The sequence below is a fragment of the Microcebus murinus genome, chromosome 10 (genome assembly GCF_040939455.1).
Source record: "Microcebus murinus isolate Inina chromosome 10, M.murinus_Inina_mat1.0, whole genome shotgun sequence".
Lineage (NCBI taxonomy): Eukaryota > Metazoa > Chordata > Mammalia > Primates > Cheirogaleidae > Microcebus > Microcebus murinus.
This window is the reverse complement of record NC_134113.1, coordinates 93,035,519-93,058,099: the sequence shown is the minus strand read 5'-3', so window position 1 is coordinate 93,058,099 and position 22,581 is coordinate 93,035,519. Positions and strand designations below refer to the sequence as shown.

General features: G+C 37.1%; 1 protein-coding gene across 1 annotated transcript in view; it reads right to left on the bottom strand.

Annotated features, from left to right (window-relative positions):
- The window catches only part of LOC105878288 (alpha-2-macroglobulin-like), a 57,496-nt gene that overhangs the window by 21,976 nt on the left and 12,939 nt on the right, over window positions 1-22,581 (bottom strand). Inside the window, exons 11-22 of the mRNA XM_020287644.2 lie at window positions 21,657-21,818; window positions 19,238-19,465; window positions 18,943-19,006; window positions 17,682-17,824; window positions 16,915-17,064; window positions 13,363-13,530; window positions 12,483-12,588; window positions 11,038-11,158; window positions 8,663-8,891; window positions 7,821-7,947; window positions 7,362-7,483; window positions 6,557-6,608 (exon numbers count right to left, since the gene is read on the bottom strand). Coding sequence (XP_020143233.2) covers window positions 6,557-6,608; window positions 7,362-7,483; window positions 7,821-7,947; window positions 8,663-8,891; window positions 11,038-11,158; window positions 12,483-12,588; window positions 13,363-13,530; window positions 16,915-17,064; window positions 17,682-17,824; window positions 18,943-19,006; window positions 19,238-19,465; window positions 21,657-21,818 — 1,672 coding nt within the window. The remainder of the gene's footprint in view (window positions 1-6,556; window positions 6,609-7,361; window positions 7,484-7,820; window positions 7,948-8,662; window positions 8,892-11,037; window positions 11,159-12,482; window positions 12,589-13,362; window positions 13,531-16,914; window positions 17,065-17,681; window positions 17,825-18,942; window positions 19,007-19,237; window positions 19,466-21,656; window positions 21,819-22,581) is intronic.

Below are 22,581 nucleotides of genomic sequence, written 5' to 3'. Positions count from 1 at the left end.
ATGAAAGAAATTGAAGAAGGCACAAATAAATGGAGAAATATCCAGTGTTGATGGATTAGAAGAATTAATATTGTTAAAATGTGCCTACTAACCAAAGCAATCTGCAGATTCAATGTACTTCCTGTCAAAACTCCAATTTCATTTTTCACAGAGTTAGAAAAAAGCAATCTTAAAATTCATATGGAATGACAAAAAATCCTGGATAGCCAAAGCAATCATTATGAAAACAAGAAACCTGTAGACATCACTCTACCAGATTTCAAAGCTATAGTAATTAAGATTAAGATATATTACAAAGCTATAGTAATTAAGACCACATCATACTGGCATAAATATAAATATATTGACGAATAGAACAGAATAGAGAGCCCAGAAATGAATCCCTGCATGTATGAGAAATTGATTTTCAACATTGCTAAGAAAACACAATGGGAAAAGGATAGTCTCTTCAATAAATGGTGTTAGGGAAACTGAATATCCACATACAGAAGAATAAAATTGTCCTCTTATATAATATCACATATAAAATTCAACTTAAAATGTATGAAATACTAAAATATAAGCTTTGATAAAGTGTTAATATCCAAAATATATCAGGAACTCAAGCAATGCAACATCAAGGAACAAATAACCCAATTAAAAATGGTCAAGGCTGTTTCCACAGCTTTGCAATTATGAATTGTGCTGCTATAAACATTCGAGTGCAGGTGACCATCAATCCAAGAATGGATTAATAAAATGTGGTATATGTATACCATGGAGTACTATTCAGCTCTAAGAAACAACGGTGATATAGCACATCTCATATTTTCCTGGTTAGAGCTGGAACCCATACTACTAAGTGAAGTATCCCAATAATGGAAAAACAAGCACCACATATACTCACCAGCAAACTGGTATTAACTGAGCAGCAAGTGGACACATAGGTACTACAGAAATAGGGTATTGGGTAGGTGGGGGGGATGGGTATATACATACATAATGAGTGAGATGTGTACCATCTGGAGGATGGTCATGCTGGAAACTCAGACTTGTGGGGGGAGGGGGAAAAAGGGCATTTTTTTGAAACCTTACAATTTGTACCCCCATAATATGCCAAAATAAAAAAAATGGTCAAGGGAACTAAAAAGAGATTTCTCAAAAGAAGATATACAAATGGTCAACAGATATATTAAAAATGCTCAACATCAGTTATCATTAGGAAAATAGAAATTAAAGCCACAACGAGATAATCACCTCACACCTGTCAGAATGGCTATTATCAAAAAGACAAAAGACAGCAAGTATTTGCAAAGATCTGGAGAAAAGGGCACCTTTGCACACTGTTGGTGGGAATGTCAATTAGTATAGTCATTATGGAAAACTATATAGAGGTTCCTTAAAAAACTAAAAATAGAATTACTACATGATTTGGCAATCTCACCTCTGGGTATTTATTTAAAATATTTAAAATCAATATGTTAAAGTGATGTCTGTGCTCCCATCTTCATTGTAGCACTATTGATAATGGAATCATGTGTCCATCAACAGACAAATAAAGAAAATGTGGTATATATACACTCAGCCTTAAAAAGGAAGGCCATTTGGCCAGGCAAGGTGGCTCACAGTTGTAATCTTAGCACTGTGGGAGGCTGAGGTGGTAGGATTGCTTGAGGTCAGGAGTTCAAGACCAGCCTCAGCAAGAGTGAGGCTTACTTACTATACTAAAAATAGAAAAAAATTAGCTGGGCATGATGGTGCCAGCCTGTAGTCCCACCTACTCAGGAGGCTGAGACAGGAGGATCAGTTGAGGAGTTTGAGGTTGTGAGTGAACTATGAGCATGCCACTGCACTCTAGCCAGGGCAACAGAGTGAGACTGTCTCCAACAGCAACAAAAACAACAAAAAGAAGGACATTCAGTTACCTGTGACAACATGAATGATCCTGGAGGACATTATGTTAAATGATTTAAGCCAGTTATAGAACTACAAATTTTGCATGTTTTCACTTGTCTGTGGAAGCTAAGACAGTCAAACTCATAAAAGGAGAGAGTAGAATGAGGCTTACTGAGAATGTGGGTGGGCAGACAGGGAGATGATGTTCAAAGGATACAAAGTCTCAGAGAAAAGGAATAAGTGTTTTCCCCCCCCCAGATTCACTGCACAGTATGGTAAACATAGTTAATAATTTATTGTATATTTCAAACTTGCTTAAAGAATAAATTTCAAATATTCTTACTACAAAAAATAAGTATTTGAGATTATAGATATGCTAATTAGCTTTATTAATTATTTCACATTGTATTCATAAATCATAATATCACTTTGTATGCCATAAGGGTATACAATTATAAATTGTCAATTTGCATTATAATTAAATAAACAACCAAAAAGCAAACAAAAATACTTTGCATATATATGCATACCACCTCTGACTTAGGAATTTCACATTTTGGCATCTACCCTAGGTACACTTGCATATATACACAGGAGGCTATTATTATCACTAATTAATTAATTTCTTATTAACAAATAGGTGGAAAAACCAGTATGGGAACGTTAAAAGACCAAGCAGAACTGTGATATATTCACATTACAGAATTAAAAGCAATTGAAAGTAATGATTTGATCCATAATTTAACATAGATATATCTCCAAGACAGATTGCTGAGTAAAAACAAAGAGTTATAGAAAGTTATATAATTTGTGTAATACAATTTATGTAATATACACAAACACACGTCTACATATCTATTTTCTAAAGGCCAAGGGATGATCATTAAGTTATTGAAAAATATTATGAGGGAGTGATATCAGCCTTTAATATGACGTTCTGTTTTGTTTTATTTTTTAATTTATTTTTATTATTTATTTATTTATTTGTTTGTTTTTTATTTTAGCATATTATAGGGGTACAAATGTTAAGGTTACTTATATTGCCCATGCCCCCCTCCCCCCTCAAGTAAGAGCTTAAAGCATGCCCATCCCCCCAAACGTTGCACATCTTACTCGTTGTGGTTGTATACACCCATCCCCTCCTCTCCCCTCCTGACACCCGATAAATGTTATTCCTATATTTCCACTTAGGTGTTGATCCCAAAGCAACAAAGTTCAACCCAACACAATGAACAGAAATCTGCCCCACCTATCAATTATCTCAATAAATGTGAATGGCTTGAACTCCCCACTCAAGAGACATAGGCTGTCCGAATGGATAAAAAAAAACGCAAGCCAAGTATCTGCTGCCTTCAGGGAACACACCTAACCTGCAAGGATGCAATTAGACTAAAGGTAAAGGGGTGGAGAACAATATTTCAAGCAAATGGAAGCCAAAAGAAAGCTGGCGTGGTGGTGCTGATTACAGATAACTTAGTCTTTAAATCAACAAAAGTAATAAAAGACAAAGAAGGTCACTATATAATGGTGAAGGGTAGAGTTCAACAAGAAGACATAACAATTCTAAATATATATGCACCCAACCTTGGTGCGTCCAGATTCATAAATCAAACTCTACTTGATCTAAACAAATGCATAAACAACAACACCATAATAGTTGGAGACTTTAACACCCGACTGACAGCACAGGACAGATCCTCCAAACAGAAAATCAATAAAGAAATAATGGACTTAAACAGAACCCTAGAACAAATGGGCCTGACTGACATTTACAGGACATTCTACCCCAAAACCACTGAATATACATTCTTCTCATCAGCTCATGGGTCATTCTCTAAGATTGACCATATCCTAGGACACAAAGCATGTCTCAAACAATTTAAAAAAATAGAAATTATACAATGTATCTTTTCAGACCACAATGGAATAAATGCAGAAATCAATCCTAACAGGAGTCCTCATTTCTACACAAAGTCATGGAAACTAAACAAACTTCTGCTGAATGATCACTTCATAAATGAGGAAATCAAGATGGAAATCAAAAGATTCTTTGAACTAAATGACAAAAGTGACACAAGTTACCAAAACCTGTGGGACACAGCTAAAGCAGTCCTGAGAGGAACGTTTATTTCCATAAATGCCTATATCCAAAAGTTGAAAAGATCACAAATAGACAACCTAACGAATTGTCTCAAAGAGCTGGAAAAAGAAGAACAGCCCAACCCCAAACCCAGCAGAAGAAGTGAAATCATTAAGATCAAATCAGAACTAAACGAAATTGACAACAAGGAAACTACACGGAAGATTAATAAAACAAAAAGTTGGTTCTTTGAAAAAATAAACAAAATTGACATGCCTTTGGCTAGACTAATGAAAAGCAGAAAAGCAAAATCTCTAATAAGCTCCCTCAGGAACAATAAAGGAGGAATTACAACTGATGCCACAGAGATACAAGATATAATATATGAATACAACAAAAACCTCTATGCACACAAACTGGAAAATGTGGAGGAAATGGACAATTTATTAGAAATACACAGCCTCCCTAGGCTCAACCAGGAAGAAATAGAATTCCAGAACAGACCAATATCAAGTACTGCAATTGAAACAGCAATAAAAAAACCTTCCTAAAAAGAAAAGTCCTGGACGAGATGGTTTCACACCTGAATTTTACCACACCTACAAAGAAGAACTGGTGCTTATCCTGCAGAAATTATTCCACAACATCGAGAAGGATGGAATTCTCCCCAATACATTTTATGAAGCAAACATAACCCTGATACCAAAACCAGGAAAGGATGCAAAAAAAAAAGAAAACTACAGACCAATATCCCTTATGAATATAGATGCAAAAATTCTCAACAAAATCCTAGCCAATGGAATCCAGGTGCTTGTCAAGAAAATAATTCATCACAACCAAGTGGGCTTCATCCCAGGGATGCAGGGATGGTTCAACATATGCAAATCTATAAATGTAATTCACCATATAAACAGAAGCAAAAACAAAGACTATAGATCCTCTCAATAGATGCAGAGAAAGCATTTGACAAAATTCAACACCCTTTTATGATAAGAACACTCAACAAAATAGGCATAGACGGGGCTTACCTAAAAATGATACAAGCCATATATGACAAACCCATGGCCAATATCATACTGAATGGGGAAAAATTGAAAGCATTCCCACTGAGAACTGGAAGCAGACAAGGTTTCCCACTATCTCCACTTCTTTTCAAGATAGTGCTGGAAGTCCTCACTATAGCAATCAGACAAGAGAGCGGAATTAAGGGCGTCCAAATGGGAGCAGAAGAGATCAAACTCTCACTGTTCCCTGATGACATGATATTATACCTAGAAAACCCCAAGGATTCAACCAAGAGACTCCTTGATCTGATAAATGAATTTGGTAAAGTCTCAGGATACAAAATCAATACACAGAAATCAGAGGCATTCATATACGCCAACAACAGTAAAAGTGAGAACCAAATCAATGACTCAATTCTCTTCAAAATAGCAACAAAGAAAATAAAGTACCTTAGAATATATTTAACTAAGGAGGTAAAAGACCTCTATAGGGAGAACTATGAAACACTGAAGAAGGAAATAGCAGAGGACGTAAACAGTAGGAAGAATATACCATGCTCATAGGTCGGCAGAATCAACATTGTTAAAATGTCTATACTACCTAATATGACCTACAGAGTCAATGTTTTGTTTTATTAATGGAGAATTTATTTTCGTATAATTACATGGGTAATTAAAATAAATTTTAATAAAATTGCTTGATGACTGGCAGTGATACCGAAGAGATAAATCAAAATAAATAACTCAGAAATGGAGGAGAAGTCATATAAAAGGATCAGGTGGTAAGCACTACATGCACGTAAATGTAGAAATAAAGCTAAAAACCAGAAAATAATATTTTTAGAACACATTTTATACATTAAGTCTTGACAACATAAAAAGCATAGAAAAAGACATTAGTGGATAGACAGAGAAAGGCAACGAACATATGTACGAGCTTGATTTGACATTGGTTTGGGATGAGAACACATTGTGTTAGGGCATTTCTTAGTGTACTAATTACTATAAATGTTTCTGCTTAGACTAGAAAATTCTTCAGCAAGATAAAGTTATACTTTTTACTGTGAGTTTTTTCAGTGCCTTTTCAAATGACTGATAGTGCATTAGGTACCGGATTAGCACCAATTATTAATATGATAATAATGGTAAAGACCACAATTCTTTCTTTGGGAAATAGCATGGTCCTGTTACCAAATGACACTGTCTATGCAAAACTCAGTGTCGGAGTGGCCTGAATTCAGCCATCCATATGTTATATTGGTAATAATTCAAGGAAATAGCCCCTTTGGCAACATTCATTTTGACTCCAGTCACTTTCTGCCTATGCCCACACCACACACTATTCAGGAAGACATTTTGGTGTTTACATAAGTGCTGCAAGAGATCAAGACTCGGAATGCATGGGCTAAGGGTTTTCTCCCGATCAAATTTCTTGGCCTCTCTACGAACCATTTTTCTCTTCTGTCAAATGTGTTCATGGTACTTCAGGCCTTACCTCATAGGGAAAGTATAAAAATAATATATAAAGGTTCTTTGCACTTCAAATGTTATATAAACTTTAGACAATATTTTTAAAATTAGGAAGGTTGACTCTTACCTGATGGACAAAGCAGGGAGTTGAATGTCACTTCCTTCTTTATTCCTTCAGGCTTTAAGTAAAAGAAAGGGAAGTTAGAGGTGAGAATGGACGACTATCAGGAAACATGTATTGATAGGGGAACCACAGACTTCCAGATAGTGAAGGGAGGAATTTGAACTGCATTACATAAACAAACTCTGTAAGTATAAGTGATATGAGGGGGACAGGTTGGTGCATAAGAAAGTAAAGGGATAATTAAGAAAATACTTCAAGAGAAATAGATGCCAGGTGCGGTGGCTCACGCCTGTAATCCTAGCACTCTGGTAGGCTGAGGCGGGCAGATTGCTTGAGGTCAGGAGTTCGAAACCAGCTTGAGCAAGAGTGAGACCCTGTCTCTACTATAAAATAGGAAGAAATTAATTGGCCAACTAATATATATATAGAAAAAATTAGCTGGGCATGGTGGTGCATGCCTGTAGTCCCAGAGGCAGCAGGATTGCCTGAGCCCAGGAGTTTGAGGTTGCTGTGAGCTAGGCTGATGCCACGGCACTCACTCTAGCCTGGACAACAAAGTGAGACTCTGTCTCAAAAAAAAAAAAAAGAGAAATAGATGATAGATAGGTAGGTAGGTAGATAAAAGAGAATATTATTCTGAAATATCCATAATAATTATTATATAACCCAAGTATATTATTATTTTATTATTATGGATATTATTGATCATATATTATTTCAGTCTTCTTACGTAAAAGTTGAAATCCCAACTGTGTTACCTATTTTTTTGTGACTCAGCGTGACCTGTCAAATGGGCAGGCTTACTTACTTCAACTAACAGGAGCTTAATGATTGTGTCTTTCTTTCCATATTCAGGGATTCTAGGCACCTCAGTCCCACATGACTCTGCATAAGATAGTGCTTCTGCGCTCACAGTAAAATTCACATTTCCTGAAAAAGGAAAAGGCAATAAAGATGAGTATCATCTTCCTCCTTCTTTCATGCCTCCAAACTCAAGATTTGTAAATGTTCAATGCTCTGTTTTATTTTTGTTCTATGAAAACACTGGAGCAGGAATGGAAACAGCATAAATGAGAGGCTGATGATACTGAGCATCCAAGGTGGAGATGTTTGGGGATGTCCTTCTAGGAAGCCTACAATGGGAGACAGTGAAAAAATATTATACCATCTGGGGTCTTTTCCTGAGGAAAGTAGTGTTGAATATCAGGTTCCCATGGATATGTACAATTTTTGAGTAGAAAATTATTTCTAGGGGTCTGCCCCTCACCTAGTGACTTTGGGGTTACTTCCCAGGACACAGTTTGACGCTTGTCACCACAGACGCAGACAGTTCCTTGTTCTTTCTCCACTGGGACAGCTAGGAAGGCGGGAGTGGCTTCCAGATGCACAGAGATCTGAAACCACATGTGAGACAGATGAGAGGGAATAGGAGACCAGAGGAAGAATGGATTGAAGTAAAGCATACTGAGGGATTGGATAGATTTCAGGTTGCTTAATATTAATGATGGTACAAGCAAAGACCAAGCACCTTTAGTACGTTTAGGTGGATCTGACATCTAAATCTGAGTATTTTGGTTGTGACGTGCTCTTTCATGTGGTGGGAACAGAGGAAAGGTTATGATGGCAGGTTGCTCTATTTCTTTGGTCTAGAACCTTGCCCGTTTCCTTAGCTCTCCCAGCAGAGTTATAAGATTTATAAAGAGTCATGGTTTCAGCAGAGGTAAGATGTTCACAAATAAGTTGTAAAATTAAGTTTAATTTGATGAATGAGGTATGAAAATTAAATATATGAGAATGTAGAGGCTGAAACCTTGAAGAAACTAAATAAGACACGAGGATGAAGAGTACTAATTTTTTGTTGTCTGTGTGAGAAATCTTCATATTACACAAACTGCTGAACTTTAAATGGTCATGATAAGGGATAGAAACTTGTTTTAAGTTGCAATTTGTAATTTTCAGATAGCAACTGTAACTCACATAGCTTATGAATATCTGGTAGTATTCTTCCTCTAGTTAGCACATATTGGACACAAGAGTTAGTACTCCTAGGCATGCAACTTTTAATTTACTTGACTGCTACCTTGTATACAATTAGGAAGAGCTCCTTACCAAAAGGCATTTGGGATGGTAGTTGACAACACTGGCCCTGAGTGTGAAGGCCTCTCCGCGGATCACAGAGTAGGGCATGGTGAGCTCCACAAAGAAGGGATGGAAGGCTCGGAGAGAGGCAGTGGGAGAGAGACCAAGTCCTGTGTCCTGGGACAGGCAGAGGGCCCCTGCCTTCCACTCCGTGATGGTGTCAGGGACGGATACCCCTACCTCAGCCACACCTGAAGAGCTGGGAGGAGGGCGGTGGGAAGAACAGAGAGAAAGCAGTTAAATAAATACTTTCTGGGGCGAGAACCTCTATAAATGATACTGTTGTCATATTGAATGCACTCAATAGAAATATCAATAATTGAGAGTATAATCGAGGCTTGAGATGGGAATATATACATCCTGTCTTTCTTCCAATTCTGTTTTCAGTGCTAGTCTTTATCAGAATCTCCTATAGACGTATAGTTGTAGCATAATCTTTTACAGAGAAAATAGCTATCAACATGTAATTTGAGATTGCCTTTAAGTTCTTTTTTCTAAAATGTTGTTCCACTGAGTGTTGCTTTATAGTTATTAATTCTATTACTATTGGGTATAGTTGGCCTGACTGAATCTGTGCTTAAGATTGTTGACCAATAAAGGATCTTTTACACGTGTTTATCTCTGCAGTATTTTGTTATATTTGGTCCTTATGTTGCGGCAATGTGTACAGCTAGTGTTACAGGTCTTGACTGGGAAAGAACCAAGCAGCACATGAAGAGTTGGAGAACAGTCTTTTTTCTTCCACAGTAGGTTCAGCACACCTAGTGTTTCAGCTCTCTTCCCTCTTCTAGTCTTTTTCCCTTCTGCCCCTTCTTCCTTGTTCTTTTCCTGCTTTTATACCCTTTGTAGGGGTCAAAAACCATCCAATCAACTACAAGCTTTAACATCCAATCAAAAACAGTGGGATTCAAAAATTACCCAATCAGGATCACGCAAGCAGCGTGGCCGGAAACAGTCAGCTGCTCCTGGGCCTGGGGGCATTCCAGCACCCGGGCCTGGGTGGCTCTCTGCGGCGGAGCCTGGCCCCAGGTGCCCTCCAAATGGCCACGCGCAGCACTGGCCCATGGAGATGCGCACCTATGGAGAGGTGGCAAGCGGCTGCATCCCAGCGCCCGCTATTTTCCTATCACTTATGCCCATTTTTTTAGAAATCTTAGAATTAAACTTGTTCCAAATATCTTAGCTTCGATGCCATTTAGTGCGACTTTGTAACAGAATATTTACACTAAACCACTCCTGAAAATACCAATGTGTTTAAAAGAAGTACTTCAATACTGGAAAATTAGCCAAGAGCTCACAGTTTCTCCCTGGAAGGGGTTTGTTTACACGCTATCTCAGTTGCTGCCTGAGGGCTGGTTTCTAAGTAGCTGTTGTCTGGGAGCAGAAGGGCCAGATAAACAAGAACCCTCCAGGAGCCTGAAAAGGAGTTTGGGAACTTCCCTTTTCCATGCCCCCCTACTCCATTCCAGTGACAAAATCTGGACTCCAGGTTTTCTCTGGAGGGGGTGTGCTTACACTCCTTGGTGTTCACACTGTTGGTGGGGATATAAATTAGTACAGCCATTAAGGAAAACGGTATGGAGATTCCTTAAAAAGTTAAAAATGAAACTACTGTATGATCCAGAAATTTCTCTCCTAGATATATACCCAAAGGCAATGAAGTAGGCACCTTGCAGAGTGCATAATATGCACTCTTGTGTTCATTTGCAGCATTATTCACAGTAGCCCAGGTAGGGAAACAGCCTAAGTATCCATCCATGGGTGAATGGATAAAGAAATGTGTGTGAGTGTGAGTGTTTGTATAGTGGAATATTATTCAGCCTTAAAAGGAAAAAGATCCTGCCATTTGTGACAATATGGATGAACCTGGAGGACATTATGCTAAGTGAAATAAACCAGACACAGAAAGAAAAGTATTACATGATCTCACTTGTATGTGTAATCTAAATGAAATTGAACACATAGAAACAGAGAATAGAATCATGGGGCTGTGGTGGGGAGACGCAGGTCAAAGACTACAAAGTTGGAGTTTTGTAGCATGAATAAATCTAGAGATCTAAGGTACAGCATGAAGGTTATAGTTAGAATATTATATCGTATACTGGAAATTGGCTAAGAGGATAGATTTTGAGGTACTCTTGCCATACACACAAAAACAGGTAACAATGTCAGATTATAGATAGGTTAGTTTTCTTGATTGCAATAATCATTTTACTATATATATTAAAACATTGTGTTGTACACGTTACATATATACAATAACAACAGAAAAATGGGCAAAGAATTGACTACAGTGAGGGATCTATATTGTTGCATCTTGCATATAACGGAAGTTATATACTTACCCCACCACCACCAAATCCCAGATCCACGTCTCAGGGAAGTACTTCCGTACAGTCTCTGTGCGAGGCCCTCCAGCAATGATCATACTTGCAGTTTTAGGGACTCCTCGCATTGCTCCTGAGTCTACAGTAGGTGAGGGACAAGACAGGAACAACAAATATTAAAGCTAAAGCCTATGAGAGATTGTAATAGGTGCTATCAAGACACACAGAGTGACGAAACAGACACCAGGAGAGCGCACTTGGTGGTTAGGGAAAGCTTCTTGAGGAGGTGATGTCCCAGCAGAATTCTGAAGTATTGGGATAAGCTAGGAGTGAGCTGGGGGAAGAGGCTCCGAAGCAGAGGATATGGAGACCCGGCAGGAAGGGCCTTGGATTGCCTGTGGAGAGGAAGGGCTCGGAGCCCTACGTGGCTGTGCCCTTGCGCTAAGTGGAGCGTGCTATGACGTGGCGTTGGGAGGACAGCAGGAGGCAAAGCTTCCATTGGTGTGTTTCTCAGTCGTGACCCAGACATTATGGCAGTGGCTTTGGGAACCAGTTTACAGGAGTGAAAAGATCAAGGATAAAAAAAAGCTCTTTATTCCATATTGTGTCAGAACCAGAGTTAGGTTCCTTTACCCTGGTCACCTTCTCCTGGGGGGGGGGGGTTGGTAAATATTTGATGACCAAATCCCTGGAAAAAATAGTGCATATATATATCTATATATACTTGTGCATATGTCAGTTTACTCTAACTCTTACTGATAAAAGATTATAGAATATAATTTATAAATAATGCAGATATATCCAATAATCTTTGTAACACATTCCATACAGTGAATTGATTCTCATTGAGTGTTTTCCTTGTATTTTGAACCACGTTTGTCTGTACTCAACTTATCGTTAACCATGATTTGACAATATGAGAGTACTAACACTTGATTATTATCTGATTCAACAGTGAAGTAGCTCACATCATTGATGAATGCTGTGGTTCTCACATGAATATTGGCTGATGTTTTGGGGAAGTTGAAGAGCTGTTTTACTTGACTGTTGAGAATGTAGCTCTATTTTGTGAGCATTTCTATTTCTGTTTACACTGATTCTAGCAATACGTCTGAAGGCTTTTCTTTTTCTTTCCACCCACACACATCTCCATTTACCAGAAGCTAATTCTTCATGAATGACTGATTCCTCAAGCAGAGTTAATACTTTCTTTCACTTTGCATATCTGTACCTCCCTTATGGGACTTTTTACAATCTGCCTTGTACTGCTGCCAGCGTTGCAACTGTGGATGGCCTGATAAATCAGAGAGCTGGGTTCATATTGCTATGCGACCTTCAACAAGAACCATAATATATATGAATTACACGTCCTTTCTTGTTAATTTTATTATATTTTTTCTTTTTAAAAATTGTTTTATTTGGTTCAATATATTAGGAAATAAATTTGTATTCATTTTTTTTACCTAAATACAGTAGACCTTGAGGTGCATGCATCCCATAATTTTCAGGCTGTATACATATTTCAGGTTTACGAATCTTTGAGTTGGTAAATACCTTTAAGCCCATATCCTGTAAAGGAAATTATCACCTAATCAGTACACATATATTATATATAAGTGCATACTTCTTTTCATTGAATTTGATAAATAATCCAATTAGCTTAATATTAAACTTTTAATTTTCACATCTGTAGAAGAGATTTTAGAATACTTATAGAAGCAATTTCATTCTCTTCCTTGAGTTCTTTCAATGGTAATTGTTTTATGTATGTGCTACTTAAAAATATCACAAAGAAATGAATTTTTTTTTTGAAACAGAGTCTCACTTTGTTGCCCAGGCTAGAGTGATTGCCATGGCATCAGCCTAGCTCACAGCAACCTCATTCTCCTGAGCTCAAGTGATCCTACTGCCTCAGCCTCCCGAGTAGCTGGGACTATAGGCATGAGCCACCATGCCCGACTAATTTTTTGTATATATATTTTTAATTGGTCAATTAATTTCTTCCTATTTTTAGTAGAGACGGGGTCTCTCTCAGGCTGGTTTCAAACTCCTGACCTCGAGCAATCCGTCTGCCTTGGCCTCCCAGAGTGTGAGGATTACAGGTGTGAGCCCCATGCCCGGCCAAAGTAATTAATTTTGATAAAAAAGAAAACTTGATTAATAGTTCCAAAAGTTCCAGTTCCATGTTATAGATTTTAGCAGTTCTGCTACTATTAGTGACCTTTGAGAAGTATGTCCCATTATCTTCAACTATGATATGAAGGCATTAAAATAAATCATTTTTTCCATATACAATATTTTAAGAACTGTAAAATCTGGCCATCCACAATGGGAAGAATTTACCTGTAGGAAGCTATACATATCTTTTTCATTTGTATTTGATATCACAGCATATGTCATTCCATTAATATGTATGTTGTGACCAAGGACACAGTCTCTATCGTCTTCCTCCTGTTGACTCAAACCCTCGGGGAAGCCAGTGAGGTCCCACACTGGTAGCAGGTTATAAACCTGTACAAATACAAAGGACAAAAACCCAGATTTATTTGTGGTTTATTTTTTTTAAGTTCAAGGAGAAAAGAACAAGAATAATCCCTATCAATCTCACTTTGGGCACTCTCATTGCTTTGACAATTTATGGAGAGGATATGGATCATTTTCTCTAAAGACAGTGTTGTCATTTTGAAGATGTTTAACCAAAACACCCTCATCTAAGCACTCTAGGGTCACAATATTTTGTTACACAGTTCAGAGGCAAACACTGGACTCAAAACTAGAAGGAAATATAACTATATTAATTTAGAAATTTAAGTCTTCTATATTGGAGATATTGCACAAAGCTTTCTAATAGATCATTTTCCCTCATCTTGCGATTAGCAACTGACTCAGTATATAACAAAGCAAATGGACATATATTCTAAACAGGCACATGAATAAATATCTATTCTCTACATAGGACAGGATAATATTTTCTTAGGTATTATTCATGGAAACAAAATACTTCATTTTTGACACAATACATAAAACTTTACCTATAAAATACTGGACATGATACTCTCAGATTCATTTGAAGGGGAGGAATAAGACCGACATAAAAATGTTGATAGATGCACTGTATTACATTATAGGAGTTTTAAATTGACAAAAATAGATTAGCAAGGTGAGTAGTGGGATGAAATTAGACATTGTCTCAAAGGCGGCTCCCTTTTAAAATTTCCCATTTCCCCTCCCAGCTTTATTCTTCTGCAAGGCACATCACTATTGGCTGTCTCATCTCTGAGAAAGTGTGTTATGTGAGACATGGATTTTGGTCTTTCCAGGAGTGCACTAGATCCCCAGCAGTTAGTATAGGACCTACAACATAGTAGGCATTAAATGAATACAGTTGAGCCTTGAACAACAATAGGTTTGAACGGTGTGGGTCCACTGATACACATATAAGTGGATTTTCTCTCACCTCTGCCAATCTCTGAGACAGCAAGACCCATCCCTCCTCTTCCCCGTCCTTCTCAGGCTACTCAACATGAAGATGATGAGGATGAAGAACTTGAAGATTCACTGCCACTTAATGAATAGTAAATACATTCTCTCTTCCTTATGCTTTTCTTTTTTTTTTTTTATTTTTTATTTCCTTACCCAATGATACTCTATGCTTTTCTTAATAACATTTTCTTTTCTCTAGCTTACTTTATTGTGAGAATACAGTATATAATATATATATAAAACATACAGAACATGTGTTAATCAACTGTTTATGTTATCAGAAAGGCTTCTGGTCAAAAATAGGCTATAAGCAGTTAAGTTTTGGGGGAGTCAAAAGTTATATTGAAGATTTTTGACTGTGCTTGGGGTCAGTGCCCATAACCCCCACAATGTGCAAGGGTCAACTGCATGCGTTGAATGAATGACTTACACTACTAGCAGCAAAGTGTTTAATGAGTAAAACAACCAACCAAAGATTAAAAGAAACTAGTGTTCTAATCCAGTGTACTACTAAATACCTAAAACTTCTGCTTTATTATTAATAAGTGAAATAGGATTTTCTGTGTTATTTAGCCATTATGGTGGTTATAATTAGAAAAGTACCTTTGAGGAGTGTAAAATTCTTATACAAATGTAAAACATTAATGTTATCTTTCTACACATCTTCTTGCTCCCACTATTGATATGTACTTAATAGTTCATTTAGAAGTATTCTAATATTTTCAATTAAATGTCATTACAAGATCCAAAAAGTAATTTCTAGGGAAGTAAAAATATAAAATTTCCCTTGGTAAAATTTTGATAGTAGAAAAAGTTTCAATAAAAGGTTATTCCAATTTGTCTCATATTGAAAATTTGAAGTCATGAGCAAACTGTTACTAGTACATGCTAAGTACATTCTTGTTGTTCCACTTCAACATACCTTTTATGCTATATCTTCTATTTTAAAATATTTCATTTATCAATAGCAGTATCATATATTAAAATATTTTAAAATATTACATTTCATATTACAAAGCAGATAAAATAATACAACTAATCCCATTCCCTTCATATTTCTGAATAATCTAGCTTGATGGCAGTGTGATGGTTATGTGGACATAAAAGGAAACCAAGTTAATGTATGCCTTAATGAAAACAAAACAACAAAACACAAAGAATGATTACTCATGAGGGAGCATAAGAATAGATACAGATCTCCTGGTACAGGAAGTAGTGGGAAAGACAAGAAGCACATCCAGAGGCTCAAATCCCAAAATGAGATACAGCCCATTTTAAAACATTTCATTTATCAATAGCAGCTATCATGTAAGTAATTCATTTTTCCTAAATTTTCCATCAGAGATAATACATGTCTTTCTTCAGAAATTGTATTCAATTTGGGACAGCCATTATTTCAGTTGATATAATTCTTATAAAAACAGAAATTTGACATTTAATTTAGCCTGTGTGGTCTTAGAGCAGGTAAATGTATTACTTTTGTTAAGATTTTTGAAATGTTAAAACTAGCTTGGAAACTCCTATTATTGGTTTCAAGGAGCTCTGGGATTTCAGGGACTTTGACAGTGCATATTTTTTCTTTTTACATTATATATACACACACACACAAACTATACAATATATAATACACATATATAAAAATTTATGAATGAACTCCCTGATTCTTCAATTAGAATTAATCCTTTCTTTTATTTTGCCTATCTGTACCTCCTTTATAGCACTTTTCACTATCTGCCTTCTTTTTTCTCCAGCTTGCATATATATATATATATATATATATATATATATATATATGCCTTGACACAATGAGATTTGGGTTTGTATTGTTACGGGAACTTAATCTGAGTCACAAGTCATTTTTCCGCTTTTTTTTTTTTTAAGGCAGGGTCTCACTCTGTCCTTCAGGACGGGTTACAGTGGCGTTATCATAGCTCACTGCAACCTCAAACTCCTGAGCTCCAGTGATCCTCTGGCTTCAGCCTCCTGAGTAGCTGAGAATTCAGGTGCACGCCACTGCACCCACCTAATTTTTTTAATTTTTCATAGGGATGGGGTCTCACTGTGTTGCCCAGACTGGTCTCAAATTCCTGGTGTTAAGCTATCCTCCAGCCTTGGCCTCCTTTGCTGTTAATTTTTTTTGCATCACATTTTATATTTAAAAACTCTTTTATTCATTTCAATATTTTGTATGAGGCAATAAATTTTTATCAATCTTTTTACCTGCAGAGGCCAGTAGGCTATGTGTGTAAACTTCTACCTTCTTCACCAAAGAAAGCACACGTGAAAGAGCTCAAACCTGCTAGCTCCTAGATAAATGTAATTTTAATAGATCTTATCCTCCTCAGATAGGCATTTCTCCTTGGCTGAGCCCCCCATGGCCCTTGCTGGTCCCGTGGGCTGCCGGGAACTCACCGAGGACGGGGAGAGCTCGGCCTCGGGCTTCATGAGCAGCACGCTCTGGTCCACGGCCCGGAGGGCGCAGACCGACTGAGGCGACGCCGTGACTCGCAGGTGGACGGGTGAGCTTGGGAGACTTTGCGCTGGGCTAAAGCTCAAATCCACCTGTGAAATTGGGAACAAGGTCAGAAAAAGAAATTTGCTGTTTTAACCATGCATTTCCCCGCATTTTCTGAGCGTTCCTCACATTCAGCTCAGAACCACTTTGACTTCAATCGAGGTGGTTGGCGTTGTGTCAACCCCGAGGCTTTTTGTCCCCTACAATTCTCTTTCATTCTCAAGAATGAGTTGAGCCATTATAATAATTTCTAGTTATTCTTAGAAATTACTAATTATGACATGTCATTTTTGACCTTTGATACAAGGTGAGGTGCTCATTAACTGCAGTTGGAACGCGTATGGGTCAAGGTGCTCTTGTGTCTTTCTTTTGGCGCTTTAGTAGTCTTAAAATCTTGCTCATACATTCCCAACATTTCATCAAAGATGAAGGGAACAAGGTACCCTGAACTGTGACATTTGTTAAGAGACAAGGTTCTAGGAGGGTTGTGAGAGTGGCACACTTGGAGTCGAGTGACAGGGCTTCTCCTCTGTCATTATCTGGCTCAGTGTCTCTGGGGCATTTGTTTTACCTTTGGCTCCCATGCTCACAGGTGTACAATAAACGGTCATGACAGCAACTTCTAGTTTGAAATGTTGAAAAGCTTATGATATAAAGCCCTCACCTTGTTGGTCAGACAATTTTCAACGTTATACTTTGCAGAATCTCCAATCACTTCCCCGTCAGGTAAAATGGCGTAGATGAGCAACCGAGCGACAGGAGCAATGTCTGACCCCACAGGGACTGACACAGAAAAGTGGCCTTTCACTGGAGCGGAGAGAATGAGAGGAAGCAATCGCAGGTTAGACCTGTCTTCAGGGCTGACATGAAATTATTCTGCTGTACAAAGCCATTTGAGGAGGCTGGTCCGGTTAATGCCTGTTTCTGGTAGATGATATAATAGATAAAATAGACAGTAGGTGCAATAAATGGATGACTGCAAACTTTACCTTTAGGAGAACTTCATCAAAGCCCCCTTTCCTCTCATAAATCCTATACTGTATTGATTTCTCGCCAATTTGAAGCTTTAGCTCTCCCCTAGATAAGGCTCTGATGCTATTAAGCATATGGAGACATCCATTTTGCCACCATTCGATCTAGATCTCACACTAGAAGAGGGAAATAGAACCTGAAGTTACAGGATGTAATAGGATGAGTTTAACACATTGTGTTTGTGGTTACATCCTCTTTAACCATTTATGAAGAAAATCTTCTACTTTTTCTCCTTAAGAGAAATATTATGCTCCTTTGGAAGTTACTATTTGATGCCTATGTAGATTCTTTAGAAGTTACATTAAGCTTCCCTAAGTTAGTGATGGTGTTTCTGTGTTGTTATTAAGAGGTAGCAAAAGAGTAGTTGACTGATAGTTTTCTAGTAAGTCATCTTTTAGATGCCATTAGACTAGGAGCAACCTTCAGGGTTTGTATTGCTACATATTTGTCCATGGGGAGAGTCCAATTACCCAGTCTTTACAAATCATAAATATTTTTAAAGGGCAAATAAGATATTTACAAAGATAGAGGTGACTCAACACAAGGATGCATCCCAAAACTTTACCTTTCCTCTTTCCCATTCTCCAAAACAATTTTCAAATGTCTCCCAATTTGAGAAGATGGTCTAAGAATATTTATGATTTAAAAATTTGAAATAAGTGTAGATTGCATATGACAACTTTTAATAATCCAAACAGAACATGCTGAAGAAAAAACCCCAGATATTTGATCAAGGATGAAAAAAATAAACATTATTCCTTTCCCTTCCTCAACTTCTTTACAGTGATTAGATAGAAATGATCTCTCCTTACTTGAAAGTGTTCCTGGTATTTCTGTAGTGAAAGGCTGGATGTGTCAGAATGGGGCAACAATGTGATTATGGAAGTACTCACTATCTCCCTGTTCCACAGGCAGTACATGAGTTCCAGTTCGGACAATGCCTCCCTTTGCCATTATCTGCAAAAAAAGGAAATAAAAAGAAATTTAAGGTGCCTGACCGAGATCTTATTCCAGTGTTGCTTTATTGAACCCCTACTAGTAATAATTAGTCACAAGAAAAGCCATACTTTTAAAAGAAACATGCATAAGAAGTCAAAGTGGTGATGCCTCAAAGAGCTTCATAATTACTCGCCCCCCGCAGAGAGGTTTTATCTACAGATAAATCAATGCAGTGACCTCCTTTCTCACCAGATAATAGAAGACAAGCTCCTTCAGCTCCTGCAGGGCCTGTGCATTCAGAATATAATCTGCCTGGACCGCCTGAGTTTGGCCGCAGGGCAGTTCACCAGGCATGGTCTCGAGCTGCACAAAGCTCTTGCTTAAGGAATATACGAGATTAGCAGTGTGATGAGCCTCCTCATTTTCCTCTGACAGCCAATGGTAGCCATAACAGACATTTTGATTCTTGTGTTTGACCTAATGAATTAGGAAAACAATGTTATTTTATGGATTATATGTCATAAAGAATAAATGTACTCACGAAACTGCGTAAGTTCACTATGCTACCTTAACTACAAATATTTTCCTCCACAATAAAAAGTGAGAGAAGGGCACCTTGTTTTACTTAACTATCAAATGAGGCATGATTTGTGCTTTTACACTGCAGAGGCTGCCAGGGGTGGGATTTACATTTCTGAAGAGCATAAAAGGAGGCTTCCTTTGATCTGATTAGCTTGCTTGAAATTTCTTTGTCCACTTCACTTACGCAGATAGAGACCCTGGAGCTATGAAACCTCATGGAGGAGAGTAAATCATCTTAAGAAACTGCTCCAGAAACTAGCTGTCTCTTTTATGATGGTTTGAAATGGGTATTATGAATGAATGAAATATTGCAACCCTAGGGATCTGAGAAAACATTGGTAAAAAGCATCGTTTTAAGAGCTGAGTTGGTGAATTGCTGAAATCTACTCTCCTGGGGTGATTATTTTTCCTGCTTCCTTCCTGCCATTCTGGATTCTTATGCCTCAGAGGCCCTATTGGGTTGTATTTTCAACTTTCCTTCATGTAGAAGTTGGTCCTTAACCCTTTTAAGGCTTCCCCTACCGTCATCCACAGCTGCCAAATCGGATGAGTGCATCCTTCTTGTGCCCGCAAAACTCTTTGTTCATATCTCAATATATGCTCTAGTGATAACATATATATGACCACCAAAAAGAGGGAGGATTTAAATATAATATTTTCATTGTCAGGACTAGCACAGTGCTGGGCACATAGAAAGCATTCAAGACACTTCTTGATTGATAAGTGAATAAATATTCAAATTGAGTCATTGGAGACATGGGATTTTATACCATCTAATTAAAGCTAAATTAATAAAATATATTATTTAATTTTTTCTTTATACCAAATGAGGGAGGGTTTTTCTAGTATTATGATATGCAATATATAGTGTAGATATGTGTAACTATAAACATATACCTATATCTCTATCGATGAATAGAAGACTGTACGCTATACAAAACAAGTTATGTGCTATAGATGGGTCATCTGGAGGAAATTAGAAAACAAGACAAAAAAACTGTAAAACAATAATTTTTGGAGTATATATATTTGAAACTAAATGCTAATTATGTTAAAATTGGCTTTTATAATAGCAGTATTTAATAGTTAATGGGCAGTTACTAAGTATTTTAACATGTATTATTTCATTTAATCTTCATAACAATGCCAAGAGTTAGGTAGTAATATTGTACCCATTTTACAGGTAAGGAAATGATACATAGAGATTTTAGTTATTTTCCCTTCATATAGAGTTGAGTCAGTATTTTTAATCACTTGATTTTGATTCTGGAACTTATACTTTTCAAAAAATTGTGATAAAAACAAAACAAAATTATCATATTTGTAATTTTTTAGTGTACAGTTTGATAGTATAAGTATATCTGTTGTGCAATATAGAACTTTCATTTTGTAAGACTGAACCTCTATACTCATTAAATAGAAAATCTCTATTTCTTTTACTCCCCAGCCTCTAGAAACCACCATTCTATTTTCTGTTTCTACAACTTTGTCTACTTTAGGAACCTCATATAAGTAGAATCATACAGCATTTGTCTTTTTGTGACTAGCTTATTTCACTAAGCATAATATACTCATGGTTCATCCATGTTGTAGCACGTGATAGGATTTCCTTCCCTTTTAAGGCCGAATAATGATTCATTGTACGTATATCTATCCCACATTTTGTTTACTCATCTGTTGGTGGAGAATTGGGTAGCTTCCCTCTCTTGGCTATTGTGAATAGTGTTGCAGTGAACATGGGTGTGCAAATATCTCTTCCAGACCCTGCTTTCAATTCTTTGGTAAGGTTGTTAGGTTATATAGTAATTCCATTTTTAAAATTTTGAGACACTTGTATACTATTTTCTATAGCAGCTACACCATTTTACATTCCTATCAGCATTGCTAAAGTAGAACTCGCACTTTTAGCCACAACAAAATACGGCCTCTCTTTCATAAACTCATAAAAAGTTGATCTTAAATTGGTGTCTAATTGCTAGTTTTCTCTCCATAGGACTAAACACAATTTGGAAATTTCATCGCTTTGTAAGTTGCAACCATGTTTTCAAGGCTACTTCATGCCATTGGTAACTTCTTTCTAACTTACATGAATGGTAAGAGAGATGCCCATAATACTGGTGGTGTTGATGGAGAACTGTGCCAGGCCATCCTCATCTGTGGTAGCATTGGATTTATAGTTAGCTTCATTTGCTGTGATGAAGATGATTTTATTTGGCATTGGGACACCTTTCCCATCCACTAGGCGCACCTGAAAAGTAAAAGCTGTGGGTCAGTTATATGGATAATAACTAATAGGCACCAAACATATTCATTTTATCACAAATATTTTTTGAGTGCCTCTTACATGTTGAATACAGTTCCAGGCATTGAGGATATAGAATTGAACAAAACAAAGTTCCTTTCATCACTGTCTAATAAAAGAGATAGATGCTAAGTGAATATATAAATAAAATACACTACTTTTAGTAGTAATCAATCCTAAGAAGAAAAATAAAGCAGTTTGAAGGGATAGAGAGCAGTAGGAATAATAATAGGGATGACCTGAAAAGGATGTATTTTGGATATTTTGGAAATACTGTGTATTACGTATAACTCTTAGAGAGTCACAGAGCACAAAAGTAATACAGTAACGAAAATTTTAATACTTTAGTCACATTTATTTGAGCCCCAAACACTTATTTGGGGGTGGACCATTAACTTCCTATGGATTAGTGTCTTGGAGCACTGCATACATGCACAAGTAAGCAACTGCTAAAACAGTGTGCTTCTCTAGTTGTGCTATAATATATGGTGTCTGCTTCTCAACCTGCACGTTCAATCCTTTGGAAGTCTGGCAGATTTTATGACACATCTCCCATGTGAAAAATGTAAAACTGAAAAGAGTCACACAGTATCAAATAAGGCCCTAACGTCAAATTACTGCTAATAGTGAACTCAGCAGATGAATAGCCCATTCAGATTGTAAAGACAAAAGTTCTTTTTAATTATGAGCTGCTTTTGGTAGTAGGAAC